Source organism: Euprymna scolopes, chromosome 15, assembly GCF_053919585.1.
Source record: "Euprymna scolopes isolate OS-2025 chromosome 15, ASM5391958v1, whole genome shotgun sequence".
In the NCBI taxonomy this organism is placed as follows: domain Eukaryota; kingdom Metazoa; phylum Mollusca; class Cephalopoda; order Sepiida; family Sepiolidae; genus Euprymna; species Euprymna scolopes.
Window position 1 is genome coordinate 16,843,976 of NC_136496.1, and position 13,675 is coordinate 16,857,650.

At 33.5% G+C, this 13,675-nt stretch overlaps 1 protein-coding gene across 1 annotated transcript in view; it reads left to right on the forward strand.

Annotated features, from left to right (window-relative positions):
- The window catches only part of LOC145294225 (uncharacterized), a 28,586-nt gene extending 19,967 nt beyond the window's left edge, over positions 1 to 8,619 (forward strand). The window contains exon 5 of the mRNA XM_080141331.1: positions 8,379 to 8,619. Coding sequence (XP_079997457.1) covers positions 8,379 to 8,458 — 80 coding nt within the window. The 3' untranslated portion in view covers positions 8,459 to 8,619. The remainder of the gene's footprint in view (positions 1 to 8,378) is intronic.
- The last annotated feature ends 5,056 nt before the right edge of the window (positions 8,620 to 13,675 follow it).

Consider the following 13,675-nt stretch of genomic DNA (forward strand, 5'->3'; position numbering starts at 1 on the left):
TGAAGAAATGTTTGCCATCACCCGCGCCTTATACACTAATTATCGAAACTCTACACAACTAATTAAGTGAGAAAAAACACACACATATTTATCTATCTATATATCTACGAAAGTGGAATTATCTCTCTGTGAGTGTATGAGTGTGTGCATTTCCTACCAAATAACTGTCGATTTTTCAAACTAGAGCTTCGAGATTAAACAGAAGGGGTATTGAGATAAGAAACTAAAAATACGGCAACATATTTAAAATAATAAATGTCTTTCATATCGTAAAACTGTAATGCTAAATGTGTTACTTCGTTCGGTCAGAATTTTTTCTGTCAATGGCTTAAAGTTCAATAATTTCGCAGTTGAAACTCTACCAATCTACTCCACTAATTTTGGGTATAAACATTTGAAATTTTGAATGTAAGTTCATTGGGCATGGACATGGGCTAACCTTTTTAATTTGGGTTGAGCCCAGGGCAATACCACTTACGATGTCAAAATTGGGGTCAAAGTAAAAAGAAATTGCCATCTGCAGTCTCTACCAAATTAGTCAGTCGATTTTAGGCGAACATTTTAAATTGTACATTGAGGCTATTAAGACAGGGCGTAAGCTTCGTACTCAGTTTTTGGCTGAGAATTTGTCTGTAAAGTGTTAAAGTTTTAAAAAATCTGATCTTTGTGTATCGAACCAACTTCGCAGCTAATTTTTTGTCTAAACATTTGAAATTTTTCATAAAGTCTATGCAGACATGGAGCAAGATTGTTAGCAGTTTTGGGGGAGAAAATTTGGCTGCTAAGAGGTCAAAGTTTAAATAATTGACCTTTGCTGACTCTACAAAACTATTCCGCTAATTTTGAGTTTAACCACTTAAAATGTTAGCTATCATTTACTTGTACATCAGTGAAACTTTTTTATTGGATGGAAGCTTACAGCACTAAATACAAGGGGCTTAAATCGGGGTAAAAGTAACTAAGTTCTGCGGCACTACCAACTTTTCGCTATGGTAGTTTAAGAAGCATATTATATAGAAAGACAGTACATTTGCACACTTTTAATATAACGTTATGAGCAGTACAAGACCAAAGCCGGATAGAACTGCTAGTCTACGTATCTATATAAGTGAAATGTCGGTGTGTGTCTGTCTGTGTGTACATTTCTTACCAGATAACTATATCAATTTTCAGTCTACAGACTCAAGATTTGACATAAGATGTATTGAGATTTGGGAAAATTATTTCGAGTAGTTTTCAGCCATAAATTTTGATGGCAAAGGGTTCAAATTTTTATGATTTTCGTTTGAAAACTCTACCAAAGTCCTTCGCCAATTGAAATTTTATATGTCAGTTATTTAGGCATGGATCAAACTTTTTAAACTGGTTCAGTTCCAAACCAATAAATGTTACCAGGTAAAAATTGCGTTAAAAACCTCTTTCAGAAAATTTTTGGTCTAAACATTTAAAATTTTAAATAATGTGTATTCAAACAGGGCAAGCATCTTCAACTGTTTTTGGCTATCAAGAGCTAAAAGTTCTAAAAATCTTAGCCTTGGCGGTAATTGCAAAATATTTCACAAATTTTAGGTCTACATACTGTATATTTTACATAAAGGGTATTAAGACATGCAGCAAGACTTTAATGGCTTTTCAGCCCCAAATTTTCCTGCTAAGACTTTAAAGTGCAAAAAGGTTGGCCTTGGAGACTCTGCCATACTTTTGCGCCTGTTTAAGGGCTAAACGCTTAAAATTTAAGATATAGGTTACCTGGATCTGCGTCAAACCTTTTTTTTAATATATATATATATATACGCCTTTCTTTCGTTGGAATTTATTAACCCATTTTATATATATATATATATATATATATATATATATATATATATATATATATATATATATATAATGGCTTGAATTTAAGTTTTAAATGCTAACGTCACTTGTCCTGTTTCACTTTTGGTCTAAACAGAGCCATACATTTCTAACACCTCTCGATTATATTAGCAAGCCTCACAGTGATTTTATATGCATAGTGTTTCTCTTTGTGCTCAGACAATGGTTTGGATTTAAGTTTAAAATGTACAAGTCAAGTAAGAAAGGTCAATTGTACTACAAATAGAAACATTCATTTCTAAAATGTCCTTGTCATATCAAAGACTATACTGTTGATTTTATATGCTGGTAATACAACTTCTCGAATACAGTTGTAATGTTAGAATTTATATGGTATTTAGTTTGTTCAAAATCGTTTGTTAATTCGTCCATGTGTTCGCTTGTCAATACATATTGTAGACATTCATCTATAATATAAATATCATATGTCTGTTTAAATGTATGTATGTATGTATGCTTACAACTTTCGACGGAGGCGACAGAGGCGGTATATTTTTGGTATCGTTTTGATATATATATATATATATATATATATATATATATATATATATATATATATATATATATATTGGGGTGGAGAGGTCTCTCATAAGCCGTGATGAAGCCCCCCTTTCTAGGAGAAGCAAATTTCTGACTTAGAAACAAAGAGAAAGCGGGAAACCAATACACACATTAAGCTGGTTTACAGTTTAATTCGTTGCTGGATATCTTTCTCTTGCTGTTGCTGGATCTCAACATTTTGAACCGAGAGAAGGATTTAGCTGTCTTATAAAACTAAGACTCTATAACATCATCTTTGTATAGCTACTTCCTCAGGCATTTGGGGTCATGGACTTTAAGTGTCTGAGGGAGTGGCACGCGTCTGGCAAGACGTTGCAATCATCATATATACATATATATGTATATATATATATATATAAATTTATGAACAGTACATAGTGCCCGAGCAAAGCCATGCTGAACTGCTAGCACACACGCACATACGTACACACACACACACACACATATATATATATATATATATATATAGAGACACTCACCCACACACCCACATACATATATATACATAATATATATATATATATATATATATATTATATAAATTTGCTGCAACACCGCCTTTAAACCTTGCCCTATCTCAATACACTTTTGTAAAATTTTCGATGTATAGACGAAAAATTTTCTGAGTAATTGAGTAGAGACCGGAGAGGAAATCTTTTTTAAAGTTGACCCCAATTTTCCACCCTTACCCATTATTGTTTTCTGACGCAAATCAAACTAAAAGTTTTATCTATGTTCAAGAAAACTACTTTTAAAAGCAGTGGAGTTGGGTAGAATTTCAAAGGTCAATCGATAACCTCTGGCCGCTTGACAGACAAATGTAGGTTCGAAAACGAATGAAAATGATTTTCCCAAATCTCAATACCTCTTATGTCAAATCTTGTGTTTGGAGACTTAAAAATGGCAGAGTGGTTTTGAAGGGAAATGTACACACACACACACACACACCCACACACACACACACACACACACACACACACATATATATATATATATATATATATATACACACACAGAAACAGACAAATTCGCTTTCATAGATATAAAGATAAGGAAATTTGTCTTTGAATATGTTTACCCAGTTATAAAATTAATTCTCACTAATGTAATTTATGTATCTGGCAGTGTTTTAAAATATTTTTCTTTGTAACATGGTGGATTCATTTCAACAACTTGGACTGCTCTTTGTCTGATGCCGTCACAATAGAATATACATAAAGATATCAATAAAAAATCATTTTCGGCATTGTTTATACTGCAAATGACATGCATTTACTTGTAGATCTTCATTATTTTTCAAAACACTTTCCGTACACACATGCGTGTTAAACGCTTTGTCATATTACTTGAGCTTCTTTAAAAAGTCTCTCTCCTAGCCACGTAATACTGGAACTAGCCAGTGCTCCCTCGGATTCGAGTTCACACGTCTATCTTCCCCGATTGAACGCTCTTCTCTTTTCTATGCTTGAATACGAGCTGTCGTTTTTTCTCCGTTTTTTTTCTCATCTTTCCTATTGCGTTAATGCACGCACACTCGCTCAATTTGCTGGTTACATTTTTGCTAGTCAGCTGTGATATTGCTGCTGCTGATATTTTAACGCGCGCCCTATACGCTCAGTGTTTTATTGTAAACTAGCTTGGGTGACCGGCGTTGCCCGGGTGTTGTAGGTGCGTGTTGAGCCAAAAAAAAAAGCAGTAGTAGGCAAGAAGGCTCGAACCCGTACTATGAAGAAGGAGAAATACGTGAAAAAATATTGACGTCTTTACTGTTGCGCCCATCGCCAAACTTAAAATGACAAATGTTTAAATAAAGCATAGTCAATCGCAAAGAGTAGAAGACTATGGAAAATATCGGCGAAAATACGACCTCCCCCTGCAGAACAGTACCCGGGTGAGGGTGTAAGATTTAAGGCTTTTAGGCAATTCTTGGATATTTGTCGTCCGAAGTGCCAAGCTTCAAAACGATACCAAAAATATACCGCCTCTGTCGCCTCCGTCGAAAGTTGTAAGCATACATACATACATACATTTAAACAGACATATGATATTTATATTATAGATGAATGTCTACAATAAGTATTGACAAGCGAAACACATGGACGAATTAACAAACGATTTTGAACAAACTAAATACCATATAAATTCTAACATTACAACTGTATTCGAGAAGTTGTATTACCAGCATATAAAATCAACAGTATAGTCTTTGATATGACAAGGACATTTTCGAAATGAATGTTTCTATTTGTAGTACAATTGACCTTTCTTACTTGACTTGTACATTTTAAACTTAAATCCAAACCATTGTCTGAGCACAAAGAGAAACACTATGCATATAAAATCACTGTGAGGCTTGCTAATATAATCGAGAGGTGTTAGAAATGTATGGCTCTGTTTAGACCAAAAGTGAAACAGGACAAGTGACGTTAGCATTTAAAACTTAAATTCAAGCCATTATATATATATATATATATATATATATATATATATATATATATATATAAATATATATATATATATATATATATATATATAAAATGGGTTAATAAATTCCAACGAAAGAAAGGCGTATATTTAAATAAGGGAGTAGTCACCAACAATGTGTATTTTTTAACATTATTTTAGTAAAACACACAGAGATAGGGGTGTTGTGTCTGTGTTTGGTTGTATGCGCGCGTGTGTGTGTGTCTTTTACTAAAATAATGTTAAAAAATACACATTGCTGGTGACTACTCCATTATTTAAATATATATATATATATGTATATATATATATATATATATATATATATATATATAAATTATTCTTTTTAGAAATTAAAGAGAAGATGATGTACAATCCAAATAAAACTACGATGTTTTATTGATTACATCACAGCGGGGAGGTATGTGAATATTCTCTCCACTGCACCGGCAGCGCCCCTCAACTAGAATAAACAATCAATAGATTTGATAGAAACATTGACGATTTAACCGATTTCGATTGATTATTTTTTAAATTTAATTATATAGCGGGGAATCCAGTCTTAATTTTCCTGTAAATATATTAAATATGTTAAAGTGGTTGCCGTTTTTTATTAGCGTTGTTTCAATTCCAAACGATTAACTGAACAAATCGCTTTTGAATTTTATATTTCACTAGCTATGTCAATCGACATTTTCCTGCAAGCTTTAAGTTATTTTTTTAGTTCTGCTGTCCCGTAGATACATAATATCCGCATTCTACTCTAGCATATCCAATGAAAGATTTACTTGTTAATCTTGTAGTACAAAGGTGAGACTTAACCATGGAATTTTCATTTTTGCGCATTACTTGTTGTCATACTTATCGTCGAATCCAGCATAATACCGGTAGAAATGTCAATATAATATAAGAAAATTATCCCAATCTAGGCCGAAAGTTATGTACTTTTATGAGCGAATCCTACGCAATGCTAACACATGGATAATGTGTACAGTTATCTAAGAACTCGTTTACCAAATATTTCTGAGCGTTTTCTTATTACTGCATATTCATATAGTTAGGAGTACATACAATAAAGAAACTGACCTACTAGATCGCAAACTGATCAGTTTTGCAGCATTAAACGATTACATCGAGATTGATCTTTTACGTACACAAATCTCTATCTGCACTTAATGGCTTTTTGCTTAGGTATATATGTCTAATATATGTATATTAACCCTTGTTTCTCTTTTAATTTATAATTGATTCGTCCTCATTTAATTATCCCCGTTTTTTCCGTTGAAACATCTCATTCGTCAGACTTTCCTCAAATAATATTTGCCTCTATAATCATATTAATAATCTGTTTTTGCACTATTTTTATTTTATTCGAAGAAATTTTATCATAACAAGCTTATGTTGCATTATTGTCTACTGTTTTATTGCTGTCATTATAAAATTACTATTATCACTATTTCTTACTTTTTTGATTAATATAATTATGGCTATTATAAGTATGTTAACATTTTTATGACAATTATATTATCTTATTTTTTATGTCAGTATATTCATTTGTATTTTTATGCTTTTATCACAAGCTTATCAATGTTTTTCTGCCTTCACAAAAATATATCTGATCTGCACCAATTTTTCCCTATTATCCCTTTACAATCAAGAACAATTTTAATACTAGTCAGCAATTATTTTCATATTTCATTTCAAGCCAAAAAAATCACCCTATCATATTACTACGTGTATCCTCTATATTTTTACATTTGTTATTCTTTCACGTACTTATTTTTTATCCATTTACTTTTTATTGTAACTGTATATTTATTGTTCAATGAGGAGAGTTGTGTACTGGATTGTACAGAGTGAAATTATAGAATTAAAACAGACGACGTTGTTCTATATCCGTGTAGCGAAAACCAGTACCACCTTTTGTTGTAGACATCTAGGAGTTGGCCAGTTGCGTAGATATCCAAAGCGTGATAGAAGCCTTTTATCATGTCTGAAAGTGACAAAATGTCCCAGGCGCGAGATCGGAGATTATATACTGTTCAACGCATGATCTCTTCCGATGAATGTTATGAGAACAAGAACCATTGCCCGCACCCTCAATATGCCAATCTTGACGGTTCTACAATGGGGAGAACAGCTCGACCAAACTCCAGGACATAGGTATTGTCTTTGGTGTGGTTTAAAGTGAGGGCCAGATCATTCCACTTTATATCTTCGAACTCGGCTTGAAAGTCAACACCAAGTGTACGTGGATGTCATGAAGAATGTGATGATTCCCTCGTGGAATCAGGTGACCGCCGACCGATCCTGAGAGTGGAAGCAGGACTTGACGCTGGCATACAAATCCAATAACTAGCATGCTTTCTACCTGATCTGAATCCGATGAACAAATTCAGTTTGTCACACGTCGAAAATACCACAAACATGATTTCCACAACACCACAGACAGATTGATCACAGTCATCCGCCGAGTATTTTCTGAGTATTCGCCGAGTATCCTCAGCGTGTTAGCCAGCACTTGTAGAAGATGTTTGCTCCAAGTTCTAGACCGGTATTGAAGTGGTGATTAATGCTGAATACGGCTACATCAAATAAATGCCAGTTTAACTATATAGTCAAGTTTCAATTACAAAATAAAGTTATAGTGATGATATGCCCTTTTATTTCTAATATTATGTTATACACGAGTCGTTTTCAATTTATCAAAAATTACATTGGATTATATTCCGAGTAATTACTTCAGTGGTTAATGTTCGAGACAAAATTTCGGTAGCGTTTAAAGAATATTGTTGTAAATTATTGAGACAATGTCATTCAATGTACAAGATTATGAATGCATACGGGAGTGAGAATTAGAAAGACTAATAAAATATTTTATTTGTAACAATTATTTCTGATTTGGTATTATTTGGTTTCTCCATAATAATATTCTAATTTGGACAGTTATTCGCGACGTGTCGATCGATGTAAACCATGAATTCTTCAGATGTATTTTATACACGCCTAAGCTCCTCCTGCTAAACTAAAGAACTGACAACAACTTTTGAACAAAATCAGTTATTTATTCCAAGGTGTTCAGTCTTTTCGTTCTATCATTAATGACCTAGTAAATCTTCTCAGTAATTCATCATAGAAATTCGAGTGTAACCCACAATGTAGATTTTTAGAAATGTAACTTTTATAACTGCATTTATAGAAAGTACCCTATCTAATACACAACTGGTTCGCCAGGTGGTGGTTGATAGTCGTTTTCGGCGAAAAGTTTGTAAAGTAATACCGAAGATGTGAAAAATAGCCAGAAAAATCAAAATAAACAATAATTGCCTTTCTAAAAATATCAGAAAATTATGATTGACTAATTGAAAGATTATCATTGATCATTCCCCGGGTAGCAATTTATATTTGTAATCTCATACAATAAAATTTATGGTCATAAATGACGGTAATGAAATAATAATTTATATATTCTTTTCCAGATCCTAATCTTGTGCGCCTAAAAGGAGATGATGTCGACAGTTTGGACGAGCATCCCATCAACATAGATGGTATGCACTAAATCTAAAGTATATTAATATGCCACATTTATGTTGTCTATATTATAACATATAATATATATATATATATATATATATATATATATATATGCATATATAGATATAATGTGTGTGTGTTTTATTAACTAGATATACAACCAACATTAAAAATTCATATTAAATACCTTTTGTGTTTTGTTTTGTTTTTGTTATAGAAATTATTTGATGTTTTCACTGCTCATCTACATATATGAAATAGAAACTTTACTGTAAAAATAACAAACGCCATTATTGCATAATTGTAACTTTTTAAACATGGAAAACATGCTATGCAACTACTCATCCCTAAATGACGCCTTTTAAAAGATACACATTTTGAATCAATACATTATCGTTATATCCGTTATTGACCAGGTATGAGTAAAAACGGCATTCATCGAATACTATACATATTTGCCACATGTCCGTCTACCAGACGTTGCTCCCATTTTATAACATATAAACTATTATATTATTAGCCATAAAATATGTGTCGATTATTATTGAGCATAGTAAAAATATTAAAATGTTTGTAAAATTTAAAAACACTGCCGAGTATAATGCGTCATTTTTAATACAAATATGTAACATATTTCAATTTAAAATATTTTATTTCTAATTCAGTTTACAGCTAGAAAATACAAACTGTACTTGGAAGTAAATATATTGCATGTAAAGCGAAAATGTCGATATTGATTTTCCGAAATTAATTAAACATTAATTTGTAGAAAAATATTAATTACTTTCACAGTCATTTCGGTTGAGATTGGACAGGATAAACCACATGCCCCGGCACTCAGTGAAGATGTGAACTTGTTAATGCATTGCAAGAAGCATCGTGAAGCGTAATACTGCCATGTTATTTTGACTTCACGCAATAAAATAACTCAAAATGCAACATTTATTACTGATGAAAAAGCTTATTACTCATGTAAAATTTCGTTTTGAGAGTAATTCGTAAATAGTCAAAGTTTTTTCGAACATCTCAAATCTTAAAAAAATAATTTTTATCCAAAAATAAACGGTAAACATATGTATAATGATTCAAGCAAAACATGAAATCATTTAGAATAAAAATTCGTTATTTCTGTAGACATGTACGAAGTGCTTTCTATAAGTTCCTAGATTATATTCGTATGGGAACATTTATTGTTAGTACACGCATGAAATTCTAGTCCCCATTTCTAAGGAATTTCTCCTGGCTTCAGTACAACTTCCTGAAGACCCTATGGTAGTTGTTTTGTGTAAATGTTTATATAAGCTTCAGCACATCCACTTCTATCTCCGAAATTGTCTCATAAGGCCAGCATCTTATTTTTGTATTTAGCTCATTTGATAACCAAATGCCATAATTAATAATGTTTGGACTATAAAAGTTAAAAACAGTCATAATGACTGTTTTGTTCAAAAAGTATGTGAACGGAATAACATTGTGGACTGAGATATTCGCGTTAATCTTCCGCATTCTCAGTTCCACGTGACTTATTGTGTGTACAGTTCCTACACTGACATCAAATTGTCCACTTATTTACTCTATAGAAACACGACGGCCCTTATCCATGTCATTCTTTATTTGGCTAATCAGTTCTGGTATTCAGACATTGTCTCTCCTGTCATACCTCTCATCATTTCTCACATACTCGCTGCCTTCCTTGAATCTCTTATGCAATTAAAAAACTTATGCTCGATTCATGCCAGATTGACAAAAAAGCAGTCTGGAGCATTTTATACGTTTCTATGTCTTTTTCCAAGTTAAAAACACACGTTAATACTACATCGTTCTTCTAAAGTGTCTGCGTCCATTTTGCATATTTGAAATTTAATAGCTGTGACAATAACTATTTTGTTAGGTGTATTCCAGTTTATGCTGCAGTTTTCAATTTCAACATGAAATCATAAAATAACATACTGAATTTGTACAAGTGCGACAACCTAGACACCTCTAAAGCATGTGGACCAGATCTCATCCCGGCTGTGCTATTAAAAAAATGCTCTGCCGAGGTTGCTCCAGTTCTGTCCAAACTTTACAATAAATGCCTTAACGAATCTTGTTTTCCCGACTGCTGGAAAACCGCCTCTGTGGAACCAGTCTTCAAGAATTCTGGTGAAAGAACTGACCCACTAAATTATCGCCCCATTAGCCTCCCCCCGCTTTTCGCCAAAATATTTGAGTCCTTAGTTAATAAAGCCCTAGTCCAGCACCTAACAGCTGCTAAACTCTTGACTGACAAACAATATGGATTCAGGCAAGCCCGTTCAACAGCAGATATCTTAACTGTAGTTTCTGAACGTATATACCGTTCATTGGATAAAACAGGGGAGGGTAGAGCGGTGGCCCTTGATATATCTAAGGCTTTTGACAGGGTATGGCACGATGGTCTTCTAAGGAAAATTAGATCATATGGAATCACTGGAAGAATTCATAATGTAATTAAATCCTTCTTAAGTAATAGAAAAATCAAAGTTGTCCTCGACGGACGTACATCCAAACAATATGACATAAATGCGGGAGTGCCTCAGGGGTCTATCCTTGGACCTCTATTGTTCCTGATATTCATAAACGACCTCCCTGATAATATTGTTTCGGAGATGGGTATATTTGCCGATGACACCACTCTCTATAACAGATATGAGGGGAAAACAAATGAACACATATCCAAGAAAATGGCAGAAACACTAGAGGATGACCTCCAATCCGTAGTGGAATGGGGACAAAAATGGTTGGTCTCATTCAATGCTGCTAAGACTAAGCTTGTTTCCTTCAATAACTACAAGAAACCTTCTCTACCACCAATAGCAATGGCCAAGAACACATTGCCTGAAAGTACTTCTTTTAAACTCCTCGGCCTAACGTTTACAGGGAATATGAGCTGGAATAGATACATTGAGAGCATTGCCAAGGCTGCCGCAAGGAAGGTTGGCTCCCTCTACCGTGCTAGAAAACTACTTACGCCTGCCAGTATCCTATACCTCTATAAGGCAACCATTCGCCCATGTATGGAGTACTGTTGTCACATCTGGGCTGGTGCATCTGCTGCTTGTCTCTCGCTCCTGGACAGGGTTCAAAAAAGAGTCGCAAACCTGATAGGTCCTGAACTGTCATCTAGGCTTCAACCTCTGTCCCATCGACGAGATGTTGCATCCCTCTGCCTGTTCTACAAATACTTTAATGGTGAATGCTCTGACGAACTGCAAACACTTGTACCTCCCCGACGTAACTACCCCCGACAAACCCGACAAGCTACTAAGTCTCATCCCTTTACAGTGGAGATCCCTAGGTGCAAGAAAGCCTTTTACTCCAATAGTTTCTTCCCCAGAACTGTGGGTCTTTGGAACTCCCTTCCGGGAGTCTGCTTTCCCAACTGCAATGATATGCAGAAGTTCAAGTGTAATGTTAACAAACATCTTTCTACTCTTCTCCCTTCATAATGACCCCGCTCATTAATTCCCTAATAGTAGCCCCCTGCTTCAAAGTGGCACTGTGCCTTGTTTGGGGTGAAAATTGAATTAAAAAAAAAAAAAAAAAAAATTGTGTATGCCCGTAAAAGCCTGAAAACGTTCAATAAGTTTTCAGACGTTTTTCCGGGGGCTTCGTTTACGGTTTTTCAGAATACACTGATATGCCAACGACGAGGGAAGTTTTGCGTATAGTTGTGTTATAACGATATAATAAAATATACACACTTTCAACTGACATCAAAAGTGAAACTTGAGAGAATTTAGACAAAAGAATCAAGAAAATAAGCTTGAATACGACTAGAACAATTTGTGTAACTTATTTCTCTGTTTTACATTCTTTACTTGTAGAAGGTTTATTATTTGACAATATTTTGTTTTCATGCATACACAGGATTTTATATAATCATCGGTAACGAATTACATTTTAGGATGCATCGTTTTAAATTATGCAAAATTATTTAAATGTGTTATCAGCAGTGAAGTCTTTTATAAATATAATTTCACAGCAACATAAAACGATAAAATAATTTGAAGAATGTGTATAATCTCCATATCAAATAGTAAAAATCATAAATAAACGAGCTCGTAAAAACACTCAATAAATATAGTCTAACTAATACAAAAATAATATTAACATGTTTTCTCATTATGCAAATAGCTAGATTTTATATAGATTTTATTGCTAGAAAAATGAAAATTATATAACTTATTACATAATACTTGTAATAGTTTAACTAAAATAACGAGATACTACTATTCTTGCCCCAGAATTTAGTTTTTCCTCATGTAATTGTTACTATCAATGCACCTTTGCCAGCGATGGATATTGGCTGTGAGTGGGCATTTGGAGCGCACTTTGTAATTTTCACCTTCGTTGCCCTAACCAATTTCTGAACCGCGCAGATATGAACTATATCCGCTTTCTAAACTTTAAACGGGCGCCGGTAAATTCGGATTTTCTCTCGATGAACGTCTGTGGAAGGTAATTTCTTATTGTCTCACAACGTCAATATCGGCATCAGTGAAATACATCTTTCCTGTTATGACTGCATGAGTCCAGTGATCAAAACAAAGCAAATCTCCATCCCTTCTCATCTATTCGAGCCAAATAAAATATAGGGAACATTAGTTTGGGTAGTGCCCCGCAGTTTTTATGTCTTAATTTATTACACAGAAAATCGACTAATTAATTGTGGGTTGCTGTGTTATGAACGTCCAAAACTGCAAATAAGCATAAAAACAATGTCATCAGTAAAATGGATAATTTTCTATACATAGACCTAGTTTTCTGTATTGTATTATAAAGCAATAATTCTCAATGAAATAAGAACTTAGCACATTCGTAATAATACTACTGGAAAATCTTTATATCGAACTAGATTATTATTACTAAACGTATCAATTTAATTATTGAATATTATTTTAAACCAATGCTTTTTAAACGGCGTATTTATTTAAGTTAGAAAGGATACATGTGTTGGGTTTAGGAGTCAGGGTTTATTCGAAAACGTAAGAAACGGTGATTGAGCTTTAATTTTGCAATCTTCCGAACTTTTAATACGGAATATTAGCAAATAATAGTGATTTCTGTTATAACAGGAAAAGTTAACTGAGTTACATATGGTTTAATGATTGAGTTAGATATAAGCATTATTAATGTGTTTTTTGTGTGTTTTTGTTTAATACTATCTTCGAGCTAAATTTTATTTAACGGATTAAGTGGACTTACAATAATAAATATG